The sequence below is a fragment of the Sinocyclocheilus rhinocerous genome, unplaced genomic scaffold (assembly GCF_001515625.1).
Source record: "Sinocyclocheilus rhinocerous isolate Xijiao unplaced genomic scaffold, SAMN03320098_v1.1 scaffold507, whole genome shotgun sequence".
Lineage (NCBI taxonomy): Eukaryota > Metazoa > Chordata > Actinopteri > Cypriniformes > Cyprinidae > Sinocyclocheilus > Sinocyclocheilus rhinocerous.
The window spans coordinates 639,728-665,304 of NW_015649561.1; the positions used below are offsets into that span (position 1 = coordinate 639,728).

Here is a 25,577-nt window from a genome sequence, read left to right on the forward strand (position 1 = left end):
AAAAACGGCACAGGATTTTAACGCTAATTGCTGAGTTCATTTTATTTTGGCATTACTATACGTTCTGCATCAACGTGCCAGAATGTACAGTAATACCAACAATTTTTACGTTCATTGGCAATATTGAACTATATTACTTTATACCACTTTATATTAGGTGGCCTTAACTACTATGTAAGTACATTTAAATTAACAATTTGCTACACAGCACTTATTGTGTAAATATATGTTTTTACATGGTACTTATATTTTTTAAAAATACCTGCATGTAATTAAATCTCTAATAAATTTCTGTACTTACATTCATAATTACACTGTTGACCCATCCCTTACACCTTAACCCACCCTTAAACCTACATACCAACAAACCTGTCCCTAACCTTACCTGTATCCCACCTCAATAGCAGCAAAAGTGTTTTGCAATACAATATGAACATAATAAGTACATTGTACTTATTTATTTATCTAAGTACATAGTAGTTAAGGCCACCTAATATAAAGTGGGACCTTACTTTTTTTTTGTAATTATCAATGATTCTCTTCTTTGGATATTGAACATTTAACTACAGTGCCAGTGGACCAGTGGAGTGTTTTACAGTGATATGGCACGTGGCTCAAAATTATGATATAAAATAGAGCATTAGCAGGTAGTCTTATTATATTATTTTAATACCCTTTAAGACACTTTTTTTTTTTAGCATTTTCACTATCACATACCCACATGATCTGACATTTGAAGTGCATTTTTATGTTTTATAGAGGTTGAATTTTCATTATGTGCATTTTCACTGGCGACAAGAATACTTTGTACTGTTTACTTATGTCTCTTTTTTCTAATTACATGTTACTGTTACTCATTGCTTATTTTGGGCACAGTGTTAATGCTTGTTATCTTAAAAAAAAAAAAAAAAGATTACAGGTTTAATCTCCAGTAGGGATGGCACTGTATAGTTACACTAGTAAACTGCATTATTATATTCATGACATTCATGAGATTTGTATTCAGATTATGGAATTTAATGTTTCAGAAATTCATTCTGCTTGTGTTTCATGAATGAGGCCCAGTTGGGCTCAAAGCATTTATTTTGTGCTTTTGTACCATAAAATGCTTTGAATGAAAAACCATTTGTTAAATGATACAGTTAGATAAATACCTATGTGTAAAAATATGTCATGTAAATCATCAAATCAAACTAAGCCTTTTGACATTACTGATTTGATGGTCTAAATGGATGGGAAGGTCAAAGAAATTAAAGTTCTCAAATACTTAAACTACAAAAGGGTTTTGTAGTTCACTGATCACCCATCATGTCAATGGCATACCTAAGCACATTTTGCATGATTTATATTCTTATATTTGTATTATATGTGATATGCCAATAATGTATGCTACAATGCATCTTCCCCTTGGTACAGTGATCCCAAAAAGCATTTGAACACTTAAAAATGTAGCCACACTTAAAAATGTATGAACATTGTTGCATTAATTAACAAAATATCAAATCAAGTGGTGTTTATTAAATAATAAAAAGTACAGACATTTTTCACAAAAAAAAGTTAAATGGTTTTGATATTTTATCTATTGTTTACACTTTTTGTTTTTGATATCAGATATTCAAAAAGTGTTCAGATGTGTTTTGAGGACTCTGTAAGGGCTTTGAATTCAATTCTTTCTTTCTAACATGCAACCATCTCTTTCTCTCAGTACAATACTGAATACACAGATTATAATGAGTTCTATGACTACACAGAAGAAGGGACTGCCACTGAAAATCCCACTGACAATGTCGGTACTGAGACCAAGGTAAACACTCTTGCTCATCTGTATGGCCCAGGTGCATGTCAATCACTGTGAGATTTTCTTCAGCCCGCCCACTTCCACACTGTGTGGTCTCTGATTTATTACCCCAACTCTCACGCTCCACTGTTCTGTTACTCTCAGTCACTTTGCCTTTCTGTCTCCTCATGTGCCATCACTTTCATTAAAATACAGACTCAGAATGTAACTTTTTGCTAGATCTGCAGATTTTGAGAAAATGTATTGACCATGCATGAAACTGTATTTCATATTGTGTTTATCAAGAAATAATTCCACTGTCATAGAGACAAAATAAATGTAGACAAACAGTGCAACTCAATGTATCCTATTAATTTTTGATTATAAATGTTACACTGAGATTTTTCCCCCCCATTTGTAGACAGTTTGATTTCTTTCAGAGTGATTTAAATCATCCACTATTGTGTTGAAATATGTAATAAAATTACCGGCCAGCTGTTATTCACTTGCCAAATCTAACTTTTACTTGCACTTGAACTGCTCATATTTCAAATTCGGATATAAACAGCTAAGAATAAGCAGTTGTTTTAAAATGAACAATAAATGAACATTCACATCTCAACATTAGATCATTTTTTTTCTTCATTCTGAGTGATGAATCTCTTGTGTGATATAGCCCAGCACTGCTGACACTGGAGACTACTATATTGAGCAGGACTATGGTACTGAAACCCCTTCTGTTATCATTCCAGCCAATGAGGTAAAGATCTGAATGCTCCTCATTTTTATTTTCCATTGTCTATTTTAAGTGGGTTTCTATTTAAATAGCATTCTTTTGGTAAAGCTTTTCTGACTTTATAATAGTATTATTTTGCACCTTATTTTTTGATAAATGTAAATAATTGCTATGTTTAGATCATGTTATTACTAAGCTATGAGAGAAAAGTAGAAAATCATCCACATTTAAGGTGTTTTTTCGTTACCGAATGGTTGTACCTCAGTCTGACTTTTATGGGTAAAAGTCAAATAAAAACCACTATTCCATGTAACGGTTTACGTTCAGCAGAACGCAGTGAAATCATAGCATTTTCCTTATTTATGTTATTTCAATAGTTTGATGATTCTGGCACAGTTTGTTCTAAGACATCGCACAAATGAAGTCTAAATGAAGAACATCCAGCTTTAACTGGAACAATATGTCTTGCATTTAGTGATGGCCAAACGTCTGCTTCAAATGATACACCTACATGGGCTGACGCAGCCTCATAAAGCACTCCTGGTATACAATACAAAGGCTGGGATTAACTAGAGAAATCTTAAGTACTTTTGTTCACTGCATAAAGGCCCCTAGGTGAGGAAAGCTGTCAGACTTAAAGCCAAAATAGTTTTCCAGTATAAAAAAAAAAGTTGGAAGGCATAGGATGTACAAAGTAAGACATGAAACCAGTGCAGCATTATCACATGCAAGGCTGTTGTGGTTTGTCATTTTTATTTACCAAAACGATTCAGATTTTTAGTTTCTATTCACTGCAATGGTAAAATATTGAATGTTATAGTTGTTTGTCACATAAAGTTGCCCCAAAAAGTATTTGAACACTTGTTGACACTTTCAATATAAACTAAATGGCATATAATTTGAAAATTATAATTTGTTTATAAATATAACATTTATAATTATGTATTGGCATTCATATATATATAAACGAAACAGATATGAATTATTATTAGTAGTAGTAGTAGTAGTATAAATCGATAATATAAAAAGAAATGAATCAATTTTTTACTTAAATGTCATTAAATTAATTGACAAAGAAAGCAGTTTTTTAAATATCTATTGTACATTTGTAAGGCCATATCATAAACTAAATGGCATATCATTTTAAAATTATAATTTGTTTATGCATATAAAATGTATAATTATATACTGACATTCATATATATTTTAATGAAACAAATATGAATTATTATTACTATTATTATTATTATTATTATAAATAGATAATATAAATAGATATTAATCAATTTGTTGTACTTAAATGTCATGTAGTTTATTGACAAACAAAGCAGGTTTTTAAATACATATTGTACATTTGTAAGGCCATATCATATAATACACATATTGAGATGCATATTAATATGTAGTTGAACAGAAATTAGACCAATTACACACTGTAATGTCTAAAATGATACAAAAAGCCAAGGCAAAAAATCCGCACACCAAACGAAATGCAAAGTTCAAGGTCCTTTGAACAAGAGTTTGTTCCTGAAGATTTACATAGAGGTGACAACAAAAACTAAAGTGCACAAACAAAAAAGTGACTGTGCACACACATACAAAAAAACAAACGTTTCAGTCCTGGCAGGACTATCTTCAGTGAGCACTTTGTGCACTTTAGTTTTCGTTGTCACCTCTATGTAAATCTTCAGGAACAAACTCTTGTTCAAAGGACCTTGAACTTTGCATTTCGTTTGGTGTGCGGATTTTTTTTTTGCCTTGGCTTTTTGTATTTTTCTTCTATTGATTGAATCTACGCACCCAATTGTAAACACATTCTTTTTGCTTTACTTAATTGGCGCAGGATTTTTTCATATTTTTTTACTTACTGGATGTCTAAAATGATCCCATTTAAAATTATGCTTTGCCAGTGCAATTGTATTTTCACCTGTAGAGCTTCATTAAATGAGTTCATTAGTTTGATTAGGTGTCTGCATTGACTAACCTCCCTGTTCCCTTCATTCGCTGACTTCCTGCCTCCCCGGGCTGGGCAGAATCCATCTCCAAAAGAGGAAATAGTAGACGACTACATTACAGGGATAGAAGAAGTTGGAGTGGATCCCACCGTTGCCATCAATGAGAATGTGGATATTGTGGAGTCCAAAAGCACTAATGGTGCAGAAAACCAGGACTTTAAGGAATACGACATTAACGAATATGATACAAAAGAGGTAGACCCCAGCATTTATGAAGATTCGTTCTATGACTACAATACTAATGGAGCTAAACCCACCGGATCAACCTACGAGAGCGAGTTTGAACCGGGCCGACCTGCTGAAACGCAGGTCACAGAGAGCAATGTGAGTTGACTTCTCCATCTTTATGTTGAAAACAAGTCAATTGTGTGGCAAGAGAATGTCAAGGATGTTTTTATTTTCATTATTATTGCAACCACATAACTGTAATTCTAATGCTCCTAATTACTAGGAATAATGTCCATTAACCTTACTATGTTTCAGTATGTCTGCTGACACAGCAACACATGAAAGTCTCTCAATTGTAGCCGTTTTGCTTGCGGTGTGTGGGAGACAGGAAATGAAATGTTAGCTGTGTGATTGCAGTGTTGATCTGTTATAAGACTTGAGACTTATTTTCACAGCTCAACACAAGCACTCGTTCACACAGACACACACTGACCACAGTGGCTTTGTGCTCCTTTTCTTCATTCCTGGAGAGATATATCATCCTGGTTCACAAATACAAAACACACATGCACACACACTAATGGGCTGGATTTAATACTTGTGTTAAATGACTGTATAAATATTGTTAAATGACTTTCCCTGTGGGTCTTATAAGTGGACGTTATAGGAAAAGATGGAGGAGTTCACACTTCATTTCTTATCATCCTCACAGTAATCACTGAGCATGTTCACCACTTGACTTTATAGAGTTATACAGTCCATTTTTGGCATTAGCTGTAGTGCTTAATGTGCTGTTTTACAGTTGTTTGGTCTACATGAGTAGTACTTCCTCTGTCATTAAATCTCTGTTTGTTTTGCCTCTGTTGTAGGTTGGTGGTGGCTATGGTGGTGAAAAGGGGCAAAAAGGTGAACCTGCAGTCATTGAGCCGGTAGGTAAACTCTGCGTGAAGCTTTTACAAGTACCAAATGAAATGCAGCTACTAATAATGCATCATATTTTTCCCTTCAGTAGTGTGTCAGTTCAGAATGTTGCAGACAGCAAACAGTTATATATAACATTATATTAACCCAAAAATAAAAGGTAACACTTTAGTGTAGGGGCCAATTCTCACTATTAACTAGTTGCTTATAAGCATGCCTATTATTAACATATATATATATATATATATGTTTAATTTATATAGCGCCTTTCCCAAGCTAAAGGACGCTCAACAACATATTGGTTGTTTATTTGTACATATAAAGCACATATTTTGCATGATGACCATATTCTAAAACCCTAATCTGACCCAATACCTAAACTTATCAACTACCTTACTAACTATTAATAAACAGCAAATTAGAAGTTTATTGAGGCAAATGCCATATTAAAAGGTTTGTTAATAGTGAGAATTGGACCTTAAAATAAAGTGTGACCAAATAAAATGAATAATTGTTTGTATATTACTATTTACTTCATGGTCTGTCTGAATACTGGATTCTGGTTGGCTGGCAGGTATGCAGTAGAACCATTTAATGCACAGGTAGTTCCAAGTCAGTTTAATCACCGTTCTATATTAATGCACTGCTTCAATTGATGCACACAAACCCACACACATCACTCGCACACACAGAGAGAGAGTCGGAGATTGCAGATTGTGCTGCACACACACATAAACTTGTTGTCAACACTTCCCCATGATTTTTATTAATAAAATAGCCTAGATACTAGATCACTACATTATATTTCTCAGCAACGAGGTGGCGCTGTTTTTGAAGTAATTAATTGTTTGTAGAGAGAGACGCGCAGACGCATGCAGGTAAAGCACACACAACTGTCATCTCTTTCTCTCTCTCTCTCTCTCGATCGATCGATCGATCGATAATTAATTGTGGAGGCAATTAATTTCATAATTCAATTGGCCTCCACGTCACTTCACATTTAAAATCATTTAATGCACGGCAAGCCATTAATTATCCCTTACATATACACTACCATTCAAAAGTTTAAAGTTGGGAGTATTTTTAAATGTTAAATTATTTTTTTAAAGTCTTATGCTTACCAAGGCTGTATTTATTTGATCAAAAATACAGTAAAAAAAAACAGTAATATTGTGAAATATTATTACAATCTAAAATAACTGTTTTCTGTTTTAATACATTTTAAACTATTTTATTCCTTTGATGGCAAGGCTGAATTTTCAATAGCCTTTACTCCAGTCTTTAGTGTCACATGCGAGAAATCAAATTCAAGAATGATTTCTTATTAATAACAGTGCTGAAAACAGCTGTTGCTTTTTTCATTTATTAGATTTTTGTAACAATGTAAAAGTCTTTACTATCGCTTTTGATCAATGTAATGCATCCTACATTTTGGAGCTGTAATATGCCAATGTAGTCATACCTCCCATCTACTTTGGTAGATACTATTCTTTGTACAGTTGTACAGGAAAGGGAAGATGGTAGCAGTCCAGGAAAAACGATTCTTACATTAATACTTTCAAATGTCACCGTATTATCCATCTGATTTTGACAGCAGTTGCAGTATTCGCTTTTCTTGAATAGTGAAAAAAGGCGATTGGTTCAGTTGGACTAAATGAACCACATCTTTTGGGTTCCTCTTCACTCTTCACTGATTTTCTTTTTATTTCCGTACTGCTCATACTGTGAGATTTACGGCCTGCCCAGCATGCTACCGAACTCATGTTTTTCTTCCTCTCTCCCCTTCAATTCTTTTCAGGGGATGCTGGTAGAGGGACCCCCAGGACCACCAGGTCCCCCTGTGAGTATCACCTTGTTCCGCACTCTTTTCACACATGGTGAAACTCCATAGGAAAACTTAACTTGATGGAAAATGGCAGCATAGTGTGTTTCTGTCTATGTTACATTGCCTTTGACGCTTCGCATGTACTTTTTGTCAGGGTCTCCCCGGCACACCAGGTATACAAGGCTCCTCAGGCCTCTACGGAGATCCTGGTGAGAGGGTAAGTTGACATTTCCCAAAAAATCATCCCTCATATGGGTTACCTACTATCTCTTAATCCTGTTTGTGGTGTTAAAATATCTTATTCACGTATATACACCAGTTATAGGTAACCGTATCCCTTTCGGAACTTTCACAATCCTTTTCTCACTTTATTAGAGGAGTTAGACTTCCACATAAAGATAATAGTAAAGTTTACATTGTTTAAAGCATCGAGATAATAAGCCAATGACAAGCAGCATGTAAACGAGCAGATGTGTGCATATTACAAAGACCTGAGAGGCCACGCTGAAACCAGATCTGCCTATAAATCCTCACTCTAATAACACTTCCAGAGGAGCAGCAGAGCTTATAACCTCTCATACACATCAACACATACTCATTCTCCCATAGATTCTTATGTTTGGTGCTGTTCGCACCATTTTTCAGAATTGTAAATGCTCTCTGTTGATTACTGCACAGAGAAGAGCTGGATAGTTTTTCCTCTTTACGGTGGTGCAGCTTGGCTTCTTCTTCTTAACCTCCTGCAGAGTTAGCCTTTGCAGTGCATTCTGGGAAACGGACAGCACTCACACCATCATTGACCTGCGTCTTCCAGCACAAAGGGCTTTTTGTCTGTGAGGGGAAGCGATTTCCCGCCCACTTTGATCTCCATCAGTTCCTCCTCTTATGTAGCCGAAAATGCTTAATTAACAATGACGGCCACTTCCCTCGATGGCCAGTACATCCTCCCTGATTTATATTCAGAAGCACATGTGCGCTAGGTGTCAGTGTATATGTTACATAGAAGGGACGTTTGCCCAGCCTTAAAACACACACACATGCACTCACACAATTACACCGTCATATGGGAACAATTTAAAGTGAGCCGTCTACAAGAGGAGCGTGACATGCCTGCTAAAGAGATCTCTTCCCAAAACTAGCCTAGCAGCATTCCATCATATGAGTGCATGCGTTGTAGTCCTCCCCGCTTTTCTTGTGGGGTGTCAGTTTCATGACGAGCACACACACAAATAAACAGCGCAATGAAAGGAACTATAAACAACACAAAACATACATAAACCGCAGTATAAATATAAAGCGAAATAAACCTAAGTGTATTATTATGGGATAATGACGGGGCTTTAGCACATTAGCTATTTTTGATTTCGGGCGTAAGGAACGCTGCAGAAATCTCCTGCAGTTTAGGTGCAATTTGCGACTCTAAACTGTTTAGTCAAGTTTTGTTTTTGTGAACTGTTTAGGGATTTTGAGTTGATTTAGGTGACCTAACCGACAATTTAAAATGATCCTACCGTATTTTTCCTGTATTTTAAACTTTAAAGAAACAATCTCTCTTTCCATGCCTATAGTTGTCTTTTTTCTACAGCCATTTACACATTTGTTTCCCACACACTTTATGGCTCATTTCCTTCTGTTTTCCCTCCCTCTTTTCTCCTTCTCTCTTCTTCTCTCAGGGCCCTCCTGGTCGTCCTGGTTTGCCAGGCGCAGATGGAGCTCCGGGGCCCTCTGGCACCATCCTCATGTTGCCGGTAAGCTCATCCAACCCATACATTTCCAATGATTCTGATTAAGGACAAGATTTTCCAGCCCGCAATCTTAGAGAAACCACTGAACTTATCTCAAAATCAGCTGCAAATGGCCACTTCCACTAACATTGGACAAATTACTATCATTGTAAACGTCCAAGCAGGTTATGAATTGTTACAGCTGTGAAAAGCCCTAAACCCCACCCCGTAAACCCACTGCACTAGCACTACACCCAAAAGTCTACATTAGCTCTACACAAACTGGCACTTTGCAGCCCAGATGCAAAGCCATAATGACAAGACCGTTGAGGCCACTTTATGTTGTAGTGTCTCCAGTGGCCCCTCTAAATTCCAGCATGCAGTAAAAGTACTGAAATAAACTTGCGATTTCTATGTTTGTGGATGTTTCTCTGACAGTTCCGCGCTGGTGGAGAAGCTCACAAAGGTCCAGTGGTGACGGCACAAGAAGCTCAGGCCCAAGCCATCCTCGCCCAGGCTCGGGTGTGTACCCTTGTTTCATGATTTTTATTTTTATTTTTGGCTGAAACGAGTGTGTTAGGTGCAGAGAATGTATATGAGCAAGTTTAAAGGGACTGTTAAAACTAAGACAGGTTTATAGTTCTCATAACACTGTATGCTACATGGAAATGTACAAGTTGCCAGTAACACAACTTATGTACTCTACTGTAGTTAATGTCAGGTTTGCTAACTTTTTTTTTTTTGACCATTTACTTTGTCGCTGCAGTTGACTATGAGGGGACCACCTGGCCCAATGGGATTGACAGGACGTTCCGGCCCTGTGGTGAGTGTCCCATTTCTAAGTGACATTTAATAATGACTATATAATTTAAGGAAAACATTAAACAAAATTATTTATTTTCAACAAAATAAAACTATGTTCTATTACCACTTTTACTTCATATGTCGAATTTATTTTTACAAGCGTTTTACCCAACATTTGTTGGGTAAGTGTTGGTAAGTAATTGTAATGCAACAAGAAATAGAGATATATTTATATAAAGCAAAATATATCTATAAAAAAAACATATGAAATAAATTTCATGAATAGGTGACATCAGATTTTAAAAATGTTTCTAATCAGTTGCCAATGTTTCTGTGACAGTATGTATTTTTGTATTTAAAAAAACATGAATAATTTTCAATGTAAATTAATTCAATGTAATTTAATAAACAGTTTTACAAACCTAAATATATTGCACAAAATTAAATTAAGTTGTGAACAAGAAGTTAAGGCATTGTGATGATTGTTCAATTTATATGTGTTTAATTCATTATTTTTATTATTATTGTTGTTGTTATTGTTATTGTTATTATTTTGATTTTAGTAAACATTAATCATTTTCCATGTGAATTAATTACATTTAATTTAATAAACAGTTTTACAAACATAAATATATTGCACATAATGAAATTAAGTTGTGAACAAGAAGTTAAGGCATTGTGATGATTGTTCAATTTATATGTGTTTAATTCATTATTTGTATTATTATTATTATTATTATTATTATTATTATTATTATTGTTGTTGTTGTTGTTATTGTTATTATTTTGATTTTAGTAAACATTAATCATTTTCAATGTGAATTAATTAAATTTAATTTAATAAACAGTTTTACAAACATAACTATATTGCACATGAAGTTAAGTTGTGAACAAGAAGTTAAGGCATTGTGATGCTTATTCAATGTAAATGTGTTTAATTAATTATTATTATTATTTTGTATTTGGAAAACATGAATAATTTTCAATGTAAATTAATACAATTAAATTAAATAAACAGTTTTCAAACCTATATATATATAGGTTTATATAGGTTTTCACACACAGTGAAATTCAGTTGTGAACAAAAAGTTCAGGCATTGTGATGCTTGTTCAATTTAAATGCATTTAATTCATTTTTATTATTATTATTATTTTTTTTTTTCTGTAGATGAGGGGCACAGAAGAGCACATAAAATAAACACGATCTAAAAGCCACATACATGCAAGATTTACCTTCATGAATGTCTCTTTTCTTTTCCCATGTCTTCCTTTCAAACCCAACTTCCTCCAGTTGACATCACACAAACACTGATAGGAACATGTGTTGCTTTCATCTCGCTATGATTTATGACCAGAAAATGAACAGTTCTTCGGTGCTGATGTGCTTTCAGGCTGTCTGCTGTTTGTTTTCACGTTCCCTTCTCAGATTTCTTTTGTCACATTTGTGTTTCTGTATTTCATCCTCTTGAGATGAATAATACCAAGAATGCCACTAGAATTTCTCTCATTCTTTTCCACAGCTGCCTCCAAATCAAATGCCCTTTAAAAGCAATGGCCGAGGAATGTGTTTGGGTAGCCAGAGTGTGACCCGAACACAGCTCCACGCATATGATATTGGTGTTTAGAGAGGTGTGTGAGACGTAAAACTCATCTGTGTATGTATGTGTGCGTTTCAGGGTGGTCCTGGTGCACCTGGTGCTAAAGGGGAAAGTGGAGATTCTGGCCCACAGGTGACTATGTCTCTTTTTAACAACCTGTTTAAAAACAGCTTTAATCCTAATTGTAATCCTAATTAGAACAATGATATGAGTATTCCTGAGACTCAGTATCTGATCATTATTCTTATTCTTTAAAAGAAATTAATATTATTATTCAGCAATAATGCCGTAAAACTGATCAAAAGTGATAGTAAAGACATTTATAATGCGACAAAATATTTGAGCCCGCAGAGTTAAGATAATTAGATGTATATTAAAAGCCATAGTTCTGTCATCAGACTTTTCATTTTCGAGTGAACAATCCCTTTAAGTTGCATTGCATTCGATTAAATATTAAAGATGTGCATCATGCTTATAAGTGACTGTTTTCTTTAGGCCCACCCCGAACATTTTTTTTTTTCTAAAAATGCTGATATTAAATGACAAATAAACCCTCAAAGGTGAATCCAGTTGTAGTCTTTATCTGTTGCAGATTAATTAACTGAATTAGGGTGTTACGTCAGAGTTTTGCTCTGCCTGGGAGCCCACAGGTGCAGCCGCCATAAACTTTAACGCTGTCATAACAATTAGCATGCTTCTTTTCATGGTATAGCTTATATGCAATTGAATGTGAAATATGCTGAAGGGGTAAACACTCGTCCGCAATGAAATAGCACTTTCTAATGTAAAAAAACATGCGCTTTTACTCTGGAGCAGAGAGAGTCTCAGTCAGCTACGGTGAGGAAGAACTATTAGGCTTTAAGTGTTACGTCACATAAAAAGTAACGATTTAACAATTGTTTTTACTTAATTTGCAACGCTGCTTTGTCATTTAGCAGAACGCTTTCATTACAGAATGTTGTGTGTTTTTAAGGGACCGAGAGGACTTCAGGGCCCTACTGGACCACATGGAAAAGGAGGCAAGAGGGTAAGAATAGGACAAATCTGCTCATGCTGTGAATTGGTAGTGTTTGATTGTGGCATGACATTGAAAAAGCAAAAAGGTGACATACATAATACATCTGCAACACTGCTGCTGAAGTACTCTGGCAAAGTGAAGCTGAAAGGCTCTACGCAAGAAGCCCACTGTTCACTCTCCAACCGCGCACCAGATTTTCCGTGAAACTGTCTGTGTCCATTAGCCTTGACCTTAATTTACCTGTTTCAGCTTAACTAAATGACATATGTCTGCTGGATTCACATTCACATCTGCCAGTTGTAATGCCAAACGTTTCTCAGATTCTCCTTTGACACAGTTTATTCACAGTTTTGTTATAAATGAGTCAAATTGCCACAATAACTCAATCCCCAAACGTGCTGTAGCCTCAACACACCTTATTTAGGTTGTGTGTACTCGCTCGCTTCACGTCATCTCCTGTCTCACATTAATTCTGCAGTTGTTTAAAACATATGTTAAGCACATTAACCTGCAGCATCAGGCTGATGATGCGACCTGGTTTTACAGGGCCGAAATGGAGCCGACGGAGCCAGAGGAATTCCTGGAGAATCAGGAGCCAAGGTAAAATCACCTCTGACTTAAAACCTCTACTTAAAACACAGTTAGCACTGATTGAGGTTTCAGAACTGCTTCTTTTGTACTGAAAACTGGGAGTGGGAGTGTTTGTTACTGTGTGTCTGAGTCATATAATTACTGATTTTGAATTAAAGAGTTTATCTCTACTAGCTAAAATAATAATTTAAATTAAAGGTTGTTATAAGATTGATAATGTTGTGGAATTATAACAATAATTATTAAATTATCAGACTAATGTTTTTGTTTGATTTAGTAACAGGGAAATGATAAACAATAGGTAACACTTTATTTTAAGGTCCCATTCTCGCTATTAACAAACCATTAACTACGACTTTTGCCTCAATAAACTCCTAATTTGCTGTTCATTAATAGTTAATAAGGTGGCTGTTAAGTTTAGGTTTGGGTAGGATTAGAGATGTAGAATATGGTCATGCAGAATATGTGCTTTATAAGTACTAATAAACAGCCAATATGTTAATAATAGGCATGCTAATAAACAACTAGTTAATAGTGAGAATTGGTCCCTACACTAAAGTGTTACCAAACAAAAACATTGGTCTGATTATTTGCAGTTCAGGCCTAAATAATTGCTGTAAGTGGCCATTTTATCCTCAGAAAGAATTTTTTTAAAAAGTCAGATGTATTGTTTTTTATATATATAAGATTACTGAAGATGGCATGAAATATTTTTTTAAATATACCTAATTTTTTAACATTAATTTGAAAATTTATTGTGTAAATATATTTATAATAAATAGCATTAGTGATTAAAAAATGTATTTTTAGGTCCAATTAAGTGTGCACGCACACACAAGCTATGCAATTATTTTGTTAGATTTTTTTTAAATCAATACACAGCCCTAGTTTGAAAGAAAATACATGGGCAGAAATAAGTAACATAATAAATGCATAAAAACATGCACTTAGGTTTTAACTTTGACAGCCCTATTTTTATTCTCGTTGTAATTACTGTCTAACAGGGGGACCGAGGATTTGATGGACTTCCTGGTCTTCCTGGTGAGAAAGGACACAGGGTAAGTGCTGAGCTATTCTTAAGAAAACTCATACATAGTTTCCTTTCATTGTTGTAATACTTGAAATGAAAGCGAATTGTTCTAGACAGCAGAACGCAAGCCTGACCACCACCCGTGAGAAAAATGTCTTTTTAATGTTCAATTATCAAACTTCCAGCTTGTCTCGAACAGCGCTTTATGATTATGGGAACAATTCTTGCCTGGTTTCATTTTATTCCTCAGCAGCAGTTTTCCTACAGAAATCTAATATTGCGTTAACTCTATTTGAAAAGCTTCTCGACGGCTCCTGCCAAGACCGAGTGCATTTTTATAATGTTCCATGTCTGCCGCTGTACGTTTTGTTTAGCGTGCTGACAGTCATAGTGGCAGAAGCTGACCTCATTATAGTGGCACTGGGGGTTGTTTGGCGTGCTTGCGTTCCTCTGGCAAACGAAAGCTGCCCTCGCTAGGCACAGCAGAGTGTGGCTTGCTTGGCCTGGGCTAGTATAGTGAAAGAGGCCCGCAGATCACAGGGAGCTGTGTGTATTTCCAGCCAAAGTGCTGTCCTCTTAATCCTGCCCTGGGTAATTACAGGCCCCGCTATGTAATAGCCTCTTCTTATAGGGATGCAGTCTTATAAATAGTGGTCATGGGCCCTAACAATGCATGGAGCCAAAAGCAGGCAGGCAGGCAGGGACAGTAATAATACATTTACTCTTTTTCTCCCTTTGTCATTTAATCTCTTTCGTTTTCTTTTAGGGTGAGGGAGGTCCTATTGGCTCACCAGGCACTCCAGGAGAGGATGGACCGAGGGTGTGTTTGTCCAAGTGACACATTAATTTCTTATTTTGATTCATTTGTACTTGCATATGTGTGTGCAGACACGTTGGCAAGTGTGTTTGTGCTCTTGTCTGCAGGGCGAGGATGGTGAAATTGGACAGAGAGGAATGCCAGGAGAAAGTGTAAGCATCTCCATCTCTATTTACATTTTGTATTCTCTTGTCATATTTTCCCTTTAAAATATTTTTTATGTGAACTATTCAAAGCTTAGTAGACATTGTTTGAAGCTTTAACCCTCTTTTGCATCACGGTGTAGGCACAGACTTATGAAATAAGTTTCCAATATAATGAAGTAGTTTCTGTTTGAAAAACAGAATAAAAAATCCTAAATATGCTAACGTTCAAAAATCCTAAATATGCTGACGTTGACCCCAAAGTTTGGGGTCAGTTAGAAAAAAAAATCAATCAATTGATCTAAAGTGACATTAATATTTATAGATTTTTTTATAAGAAAAAAAACTGTATCACAGTTTCCACAAAAATATCAAGTAGCACAACTGTTTTCAACTTTAATTAATTTATAATAAAAATGTTTTTGAGCACCAAATCAGCATACTAGAATGATTTCTGGAGAATCATGTGACACTGAAGACTGGAGTAATGGCTGCTGAAAATTCATGTTTGCCATCATGGCAATAAATGATATATTAAAATATATTCAAATAGAAAACATTTATTTTAATTCGGAATAATATTTCAAATATTACTGTTTTACCGTATTTTGATCAAATAAATGCAGCCTTAGTAAGAGTAAGAGATTTCTTAAAAAAAAAAAATTGGCTCCAAACTTTTGAACGATTTTGTATTTGAATTGTCTAAGACCACAAGTAATGTGACCTTTTCATGTAAGGTATGTATTATCGAGTTAAAATGTTGTATATAACCTAATTAGGAAAAGTGAAGTATCAAGTTAACAATGGTTTTTTTAAGCAAGTTTTTGAGTTATTCAAATGTGCCTTGGGGCTCTCAGGACAGAACGCGAGGGTTATTGACTTCGCTTTATGCCTAAAAGAACATGACTGCCCACTATAATCACTCTTCACGGCCCACCCTGCTCTTTCCACCTCAGATCTCAGTATTTGTTGCTCATTGAGGTAATGGCTCTGTATAGGAAAGGAGTGCTGCAGTTTTCTATTTTCTCCAGCTCTCTTTCTCACGACACGCTAATAGTCTCACATATTTTACTCGCTCTTTGACTAAATACTCCATCAGCAGAAATCTAACAAATAACAGAATCAGCCCTGAAGATGTGGAACCTAATTGGATTGAGTCCCACAGTTGATGTAGTGAACCTCTGGGTCTACAGCAAAAACCCAAAGTACCTACTAGTTTCTGTTTTACATAGTTATCTCTAAACCATTTTGAATTAATCAATAAAAAGCATATTCAGGGTGTCCTTTCTTAAACTTTGTGTTCTGTGCTGACTGTTACTTTAATAAGAGAATTTTTAATATGCCTCTCTGAGTTGATCAAAGCACAGTATGCAGATATTACTGAAGCTTTAATCAGTCTAGATCACAAAGTAGACATACTGTTGAAAATGTGACTGTTATACAATGTAAATACAGGGTGTCCACCAAGTATGCAAACTAATTAGTGAAAAAATTACATTTGCATTAAACACATATATAATATTGATATATAAAATGTTTTGTCGTCCCTTCCACTTTAAAAAATGTAAATGTACAATTATCTGAATCATCAATAATGATAATATTTTAATGATACTGTAGTTTAATCACCATCATAAAGTATATAAATCACAATATATACTTAAACCAGGGCCTGCAGGCTAAAGCTGCTCCATGATGCCTTTTGATTTGTCCTGCCATGCCACATCACAAGAGGGGGTTAATGTTAATGTTAATTTAGGTGAATGTGATTTTTTTAAATGTACATTTTAATATAATATTGTTATATATAATGCAACATTTACTTTCAGCCCACAGCCCTCAGTGAAGTTTGTTTTATTGGCTCTTTATAGTAGAACGTTTGGCCGAATCTCTTACAGAAGCATACCTAGATATGGTACTTGTTGTAACTCAAAATACAACACATATGTAAAAGGGGTCCATGCTCCATATCTCTATCCACCAAGGGGTCTTTTGGCTTGAGGTCAGTATAATGGTCTAATTAATTCTCATGATGACATGCCTCTTTTATTGATTCCCAGGGTCCAAGAGGACTGCTGGGCCCCAGAGGTTCTGCTGGGACCTCTGGACAGCGTGTATGTACCACACTTGCTTAATTATAACTGTATATTAGCATGAAATTCACAGCTAAACACTTCTGTTTTATACACATGCAGGGTCTTCCTGGATTGGATGGACCACCTGGCCCTAAAGGAAATATGGTAAGGACTTTCTCTCCCCTGCTTTAGTAGTGTACTTATCACAGTATCACAGAGAGCCTCTTCTGGTCACCTCATGAAGGGGTTTCCTGGTTAACTGTCTTTTGCTGACAACCTCTGACCTCTCTGAAACATATTTGTTGTCCCAAGCGAAGGTCATATCTAAATAAGGCTATTAGATGAGAGAAACACCGACAATGAATTAACTAATACATCATCCTGACAGTGACATAACTGATTGTGTTTTCATTAATGTCATGAATAAGTGTTTGTTGTAGATTCAGTAATGTAGATCAAAGTTATACATCAGTATACACAAGTGTTTGGTCCAACTTCTTAGCTAGCAAATAAACTCATCAGGTTCATTAAATACTAGGAGTATCACGGGAGTTAATTAAAATACATAAATATATTTATATAAATATAAAATGATATATATATATATATTTTTTTTCCATTCACTCAAGGTCTCACTCTAACTACAACTGCCTTTCTTATGCAGTTTTTTTTTTATATATATATATAAAATTTGTACCCATCTCTGTCTCTTCCTCTTTGCCAGTGGTTTAAAGCTGCTATAATAGATTTTATTACAGTACGCTGTGCAATTCAGGAAGGACAGCCAATGGAAAAAAGATGGATTTGCAATTTTCACGTGTCTGTTGTTTAATTAACATGCAGAGTATTTTTGGAGTTTGAGGTACTGGGACTGTTTTTCATATCTTTATAAAATGTCATAAGCTCCCTGGAGCAGTGAAGTGTAGGAATAATAATAGTGTTTTGTACTAAAGTGTTTTTGTTAAATGTTCTAACAGGGTCCTCAAGGAGAGCCTGGACCTTCTGGGCAACAGGGGAACCCCGGTCCGCATGTAGGTATCAGTCGAATGATCACTGTCAGTCTGCTCTTTTTCTCACTCGCTCTGTCTTTCTCTCAGACAGTCTGATTGTGTTTTTCTAATCAAGAATCTTTCACTTCCCTTTGTCCATGACATTTGTGTGACCTTTAGTCTTTGTCTATTAGCTTTGAAGTAATCTACACACTACTGAACTCCTAAAAGTTGACAAAGACAATCTTTTGTAGATACACTATATATATACACTACTGTTCAAAAAGGTCAGTAAAAGGTCCGTTTTTTTAAGAAATCAATACTTTTATTTAGCAATTTCAAATAAATGCTGTTCTTTTAAACCCTCTATTCATCAATAAATAAAATAAATCCACTAAACTATTATGCAGCACAACTGTTTTCAACATTGATAATAATGCATGCTTCTCAAGCAGCAAATCAGCATATTAGAATGATTTCTAAAGTGTCATGAGGCACTGAAAACTGGAGTAATGATGCTGAAAATTCAGCTTTGCATCACAGGAATAAATTACATTTGAACATATATTAAAATAGAAAGCAGTACTTTTGAATGATAAAAATAATTCGCAATATACTGTTTTAGCGTATTTTTTAATCAAATAACTGCAGCCTTGCTGATGCCAAACTTTTGAACAGCAGTGTAAATAAACCAAAAATATAGATGATTCATGTTCATGTACTGCAAAGAATTTTGTCCAATCAGATGCTTTCCAGAATGAGAAAGTCCCTCCCCCAATACCACCCACAACTGACTAGCAATTAGCAAATCATGTTTATGACTGTGACGTACATTTGCTATAGCTTTTTGGCTAGTTTAAAAGAAAAAGGGAACCCACCGCTTTAATATCTCCCACACAAACTTCCTATTTTAATTGGAAATATATCAATTTATTACATGCTCTTTTTATGCTTTTTCTGTTGTATTCAGTTAAAGGTGGAGCTTAATAAACTGTCATTAAAAGAATTTGACAGAAAAAGTCATGAGGAAAGAGACAACTCGTATATTCACACAAGAATAACGTATCCTGTTCAACATTCTTTCTCAGATTTGACTGAGAGGTGCTCACACAGCTTTTTCCAATATAAACTTTACTATCAGATTTCCCCTGAAGACCCCATGATGTACTATCTGACTTCTGAAATCTTGTCTTGCAGGGTCTGCCTGGTCCTCAAGGCCCGATCGGTCCACCTGGAGAGAAAGTGAGTTTGCCCCGGCAGCCATCGTCTTTGTTATTACAGACGGCGTTTTTCTGCCCTAACCCTATAAACGATTCAACAGACTCCTCAGTTTCCAAGCTGTAGGTTGCTAGTAGATCAATGCTGACTAGAGGAAAACCACACACACACACCTCAAGACTCGCTAATGCTTTGACAAGCAGGAGATATGCTTACACACATAAATGTCATTGGTTGGTCTCTCAGACAAGCGTTTTCTCAGGGCTCCTGGAAGGAGGCCAGAGAGTCTGAAATGTGACTCCAGAAGTGGTGGAGTGTTTCCAGACGTACCATATGATTAGATCTCTTCTTTACCAAGAGGAAAAAGATGATAATGAAATGCTTTAGGATTGAACTGCTTATAAAAGTTGCCCCGCGAATCACTTGGGCACACCAGTAATTGTGTGTGTTTTTCCTCGCTCTTCTCTTTCTTCCTTCTTTTCTCACTTATCCTCTTTCTTTTTCTCTCTCTCTCTTATAGGGTCCCAATGGGAAACAGGGGCTCCATGGACTGGCTGGGGCTGATGGGCCTCCCGTAAGTGGATTTTTCTGTATTTCATATTCTCCCCTCCCCTAAATCTCCATGTTTATATCAGAAATACTGTGCATCATCACACGTCATTAGCCAGTAACATGCTTGGTGATAATCCTGGCTTGAGGGGAATATATTTACCTTGCACAATTTAGAATTAAAGTGGCGGATGCCTTTCAATCCAGGAGTTGAAATTTGAATTGGAATGACAGGAAGTGGAATTTACTGAATTGCAGTTCAAAGAAATTCAACACAGACACGACAGAGGACTTTCATTAGTCCAACACAACATCAAAATGAGCAAAAACAGAAAACTTGTTTGATTTCAGTCTTATAGTCTCTTTCATGTGGATTGACTCCATTTTGAAGACTTTAAATATAGCATTCTGGGAAATGAACATCCACTGTGATCCATTAAATTATATATTTATTTAAATATATAGTATTTCTTTATAATATTTAGTGTTGTTGGTTATTGATATAAGTAATACCTAATATTTATAGAATAAAAAAAAATCTGAATAATATGATTTTTTTTTTAATTACTCAAAAATATTTTATGGTAAAATAGCCTTAGAATATATATGTTTATGCTGAATTTTCAGCAGCCATTACCCCAGTCTTCATTGTCACATGATCATTCAGAAATCATTCTTATATGCCGATTTGCTGCTCAAGAAACATTACATTTACATTTACATTTAGTCATTTAGCAGACGCTTTTATCCAAAGCGACTTACAAATGAGGACAATAAAAGCAGTCAAAACTAACAAAAGAGCAACAATATATAAGTGCAAATGACAAGTCTCGGTTAGCCTAACGCAGTACACGTTGCAAGGTGTATATATATATATATATACTGTATATATATACAGTGGGTACGGAAAGTATTCAGACCCCCTTAAATTTTTCACTCTTTGTTATATTGCAGCCATTTGCTAAAATCATTTGTTAATTTTTTTTCCTCATTAATGTCCACACAGCACCCCATATTGACAGAAAAACACAGAGAAAAAATAGAAAGCTAGTGTTTGTTGTTGTTTTTTTTGTTTGTTTTTTTAAAGAAGATAAATATAGATAAAGTAGAATTAAAATAGAATGGAAAGTGCTAGAGTTAGAGGGTCAAATAAAGGTGGAACAGATGTGTTTTTAGTCGTTTCTTGAAGATGGGTAAGGACTCGAATTGAGTTATAATATTATTACTGTAATACTATTATTTTATTACAGTATAAATGTATTTACTGTCTCTTTTGGTTAGTTTAATAATTTTGATGAATTTATTAACTTGCTGAATAAAAGTAAAACTAAAAAATGATCCCATTTCATTATTTTTATTTTTTTATTTAACTTTTTTTTCTTTTGCTATCTCAATTCCAATACTAAGTGGTGCACAACCCCTAAAAATTTGATTCTTGCAAAAAAGACTCTTACACTGGAATAATTATAACACTGGCGTTTGAATACTGTAAATAACTGTACACTAAATCCACAAGACCATACCCAGCTGCATTTACCTCATGTTACTTTCAGACTTTCAATGAAGATGCTTTTGTTTATAATCTTTGCACAGGGTCATCCTGGGAAGGAGGGTTCTCCCGGGGAGAAAGGAGCAGCTGTGAGTGTATTTTTAGTTTGTCTCGAAATGAGTTGTCACTCTAAGTTCCAGTTATTGACCACATTTCAAGTACAAAGCCACTAAACACCCGTAAGGCACTATTTTGCAGCTGTCTAAAAGTTTAGTATTGAAATTAAAGCCATTTCTCTGTCTGTAATTAACACTTAATGTGTGGCCCCTTAAGATGTTTAAAACCTAATTCCCCTCTATTAATCCTGATTGATTCAGTGTTATTATATTTACTAATTTCCTATAGGGCCACTCAGGTTCCCAGGGGTCCATTGGCTATCCCGGTCCCCGAGGCGTGAAGGTAAACAGCCTTGATTCTCTTCATCTCACTGGTTCTTTATTATGTGCGTTTATTCTATCCATTAGAGCCTCTTTTCATTGTTCTGTCCATTTAGGGTGCAGAGGGCGTCCGTGGCTTGAAAGGCGGCAAAGGAGAAAAGGTAAGCAAATTACCCGTCCCCTGTCTCCATTACTGAGCTCTTGGGTCAGCCTCTAAAATGAGGAACACAGATGACAGGCCAGCAGCTAAAAGTGGAAGGCCATTTCAGGGACTATTTGCACCAAAATGGCTTAAATCAGGTGTCATGAGTGTGTGGTATAAAGCAAAGCCATATGACTGGATATCAGTAGAGATTTATAAGCAGAAAAAAATGATAGAAGAATTGTAATCTGTTATAATTGTTTTGTATATATACAGTATCGTGGCTCGATCTGCTTCAGGCTGTATCCTCTGCAGTGGCCACCAAGTGTCAGTGTTTCATTCATACAATAGTGAAGTCAGTTTCTAAAATGTATCGTTATTGATATGAAATATTAATTCTCAAGCTTAACATTTATAGCTTTTATAGTTTGTTAAATGAACATGCAATCATAGATATGATTTAATTTCTCAGACTGAACTAGTTTGAACCAGCAGTTACTATGTACACTATGTACACTATGGCCACAAGATGCCAGCATTTAGCCATTATGTTCTTATGGAGTATTTGAAATTAGATAAAAATGTTTGATAGTTTGCTCAGTATTTTTAGTTTTTTACTTTGGAATTTTGAAAATGTATTTATTTATTTAAATGAGTTTGCATTTTACCCAAATAAATGTTCTGAGATTATGTTTTTCCTGGGTTCAGGAGTGATGACACAGTATTTATTGTGCGTATTTAAATTTAATTTCCATTTAAATTATATGTTATCTATCTATCTATCTATCTATCTATCTATCTATCTATCTATCATCTGACTATTTCTATCTATCTATCTATCTATCTATCTGACTATTTCTATCTATCTATCTATCTACCTATCATCTGACTATTTCTATCTATCTATCTATCTATCAGTATTCATTGTGAAAAGTTATATTTTTAAATGTCAATTTAAATCGTTTTTGTTATCACATTCATTCATTCATTCATTCATTCATTTGTTTATTAGCATAAGTTTACATTTTACCCAAATAAATGACCTGAGTTTGATTTCAGGGAGAAGATGGTTTTCCTGGGTTCAAGGGTGACATGGGCCTCAAGGGTGATAAGGTGAGTAACAAACACTTATAGTTACATTTAATTTCAATCAACTCTTATAAACACTTATTTATTATTTATTTAAGGTGAGTTTTAACCATTTAGTTGTTACAAGTCTGATATAAAGTTTGTGGATTGTTGCTGGTGTTCAGGGAGAGGTTGGCGTGTTGGGCCCCAGAGGAGAAGACGGACCAGAGGGGCCGAAAGGTAAAGGAGGTCCCTCTGGAGAGGCTGGTCCCATGGGCATGGCAGGAGAGAAGGTCAGTTTGAAACTCATTATGTTCAATATAATGGCAAAGTACTTGAAATGACCAGCCCTGGAAAAATCAACACTAGGGTTTTTGGGGCACTTGAAGTGTCTGTCAGGGATTATTAATACATGTGTGAATTAAAACTTAAAATGACACCGAACTCATAATCATAAATTGATTCTGAATGGCAGTTTTAAATGTCAGCCAAATACTCCATTACAGCTCCCATATGCTTTTACAGTTTATGGAGGGTGGTGAAATGCTTTATTGTTACTGTATTGGGCCTGATGATTATTTAAAAACTCAAAATGACAATGTGCTGAGTTTGTTCTTTTTTCTTTTCGTTTTTTAGGGAAAACTTGGTGTTCCAGGTTTGCCTGGCTACCCAGGAAGACAAGGTCCTAAAGTAAGTACTGACACGTTTCCTGTTGCAACTTTATCGTTATTTTATGTTATTTCTATTTTATTTGTATTTATTTTTTCAAAGCATCTCTAGGATTATTATCTCTAGATTAAAATTAGACACTAATCAAAAATAAAACTATGAAGTTATCATGTCTCTTAAATGGTGCCACTGTCAGTACTGCTTTATTTATTTATATTTCGCAGAGCGCTGCTTTTGACACGCATGGTCTGCTGTTCTCTGATAGCCTGTGTTAACAGAGTTAATAGGATAAACTCATTCTCCATGACGCTGACTGTTTTATCTCTTGGCCACCCAGCATGCAATAAGTGCAGGCCTGTGAACAGCTCAAGACTGTGCAGACACAGTTTGTGATGTTTGTCAGCTTATTCATTCAGTTCAGGCTGCTGACACCATCAAAACAAGCATTTGATTCAGTATAGGGCTGGTCCACTCAAATAGCTTGAACTCCCTGGTATTTATTCATTGAGTTTTACTTTTGAAGTTTTTTTATGAAATGGATCCTACTTTGCTTGAATAGCAAGTGGTGCAAAGTGACATTGAAGTAGGCTACATCCTGCATTGTCAGCTATTTCAGCTCTGGGTTTACAGTTGATGTTTGGCCTGTTCAGGGTTCTGTTCAAATTATTTGAGGAGTGTCTGAGCGTGGAATGAAGAGCGGAATTGTGTGATGATGATGATGATGATGATGATGATGATGAATTGTATTATTATTATTATTTCCTATTGAGGAGGGTTTTGTTTTGTTTTGTTTTGTTTTGAGTTCCAGTGACAGATGCACAATATATCAGTATAATATTGCTAATTAATGGCTATAGTTTTTTTAATCAGTACAGTTGATATTAATATTTCATTACTTTACTAATTTCCTCTCCTTTAACCTTTGACTTACTACATATGTTTTTATTATTATTATTATTACTACTAAATCATTTGGCATAATCTATGACTCACTTAAGGTTATTTTTAAAACACTAATAATTTCGTAGTATTAATGTAATCTTTAGCAAATCTGAAAAAAAAATCAGATACCCAGAATACCCATTTTTCATACTGTAAATTATAATGTTGTGATGTCTGAATTAACTAGTAGAAATTAAAACAATAGATTTTAGTTTTTAGCATTTTATTTATTTATTCATTTTTATATTTTTATATATACTTATTTAGGCACTGATGAAGGGTTTAACACCAAAACTTTTTGCAATTCGTTATTTTTTAAGCTTTTTTTTTCTATTTTCATGTGTGACTCTTTTTTCCCTCAGTGTATTTAGACAGAATTACCGCCATTTATTGGTTATGGTGCATAACATGAAAATAACAAGTGGCTTATCATGCTTCCAACAAAAGCATAACATGTTAATGGGTTAATGTTATTGTTTTAATGACACATTAAACTTCTCCAACTGCTGTGTGTCTGTGTCTGTGTGTGTGTGTGTGTGTGTGTGTGTGTGACATATAGATATTAGACATTTTAAATAAGGTATCAGTTGAAAAATGTAAAACCCAGAGTGGAGCTGGAGCATTGCGATTAGTGTTCACTTTCAGTGGTGATGGGAAATTGCTGTCGGCCTTCTCCTCTCACTTCCTCTGGTTCAGTCAAACTGCAGTGTTCCTTTTTCTGTGTGTGTGTGTGTGTGTGTGTGTGTTTGCAGTTGTCTGTTTGATTTGCTCCATTATCCTGTGCAGGAAACCATCCCGCAGAGTAAATTACTGATGCGTATCCATTGTGCAC

General features: G+C 35.2%; 1 protein-coding gene across 1 annotated transcript in view; it reads left to right on the forward strand.

Moving 5' to 3' along the window:
* Positions 1–25,577, forward strand: part of LOC107710593 (collagen alpha-1(XI) chain-like) — an 80,837-nt gene that overhangs the window by 26,403 nt on the left and 28,857 nt on the right. Inside the window, exons 6-31 of the mRNA XM_016515406.1 lie at positions 1,706–1,804; positions 2,454–2,537; positions 4,547–4,852; positions 5,566–5,625; positions 7,416–7,457; positions 7,597–7,659; positions 9,116–9,190; positions 9,605–9,688; positions 9,933–9,989; positions 11,647–11,700; positions 12,542–12,595; positions 13,133–13,186; positions 14,182–14,235; positions 14,974–15,027; positions 15,132–15,176; positions 17,228–17,281; positions 17,363–17,407; positions 18,220–18,273; positions 19,429–19,473; positions 19,970–20,023; positions 21,592–21,636; positions 21,893–21,946; positions 22,041–22,085; positions 23,126–23,179; positions 23,320–23,427; positions 23,771–23,824. Coding sequence (XP_016370892.1) covers positions 1,706–1,804; positions 2,454–2,537; positions 4,547–4,852; positions 5,566–5,625; positions 7,416–7,457; positions 7,597–7,659; positions 9,116–9,190; positions 9,605–9,688; positions 9,933–9,989; positions 11,647–11,700; positions 12,542–12,595; positions 13,133–13,186; positions 14,182–14,235; positions 14,974–15,027; positions 15,132–15,176; positions 17,228–17,281; positions 17,363–17,407; positions 18,220–18,273; positions 19,429–19,473; positions 19,970–20,023; positions 21,592–21,636; positions 21,893–21,946; positions 22,041–22,085; positions 23,126–23,179; positions 23,320–23,427; positions 23,771–23,824 — 1,797 coding nt within the window. The remainder of the gene's footprint in view (positions 1–1,705; positions 1,805–2,453; positions 2,538–4,546; positions 4,853–5,565; positions 5,626–7,415; positions 7,458–7,596; positions 7,660–9,115; positions 9,191–9,604; positions 9,689–9,932; positions 9,990–11,646; positions 11,701–12,541; positions 12,596–13,132; positions 13,187–14,181; positions 14,236–14,973; positions 15,028–15,131; positions 15,177–17,227; positions 17,282–17,362; positions 17,408–18,219; positions 18,274–19,428; positions 19,474–19,969; positions 20,024–21,591; positions 21,637–21,892; positions 21,947–22,040; positions 22,086–23,125; positions 23,180–23,319; positions 23,428–23,770; positions 23,825–25,577) is intronic.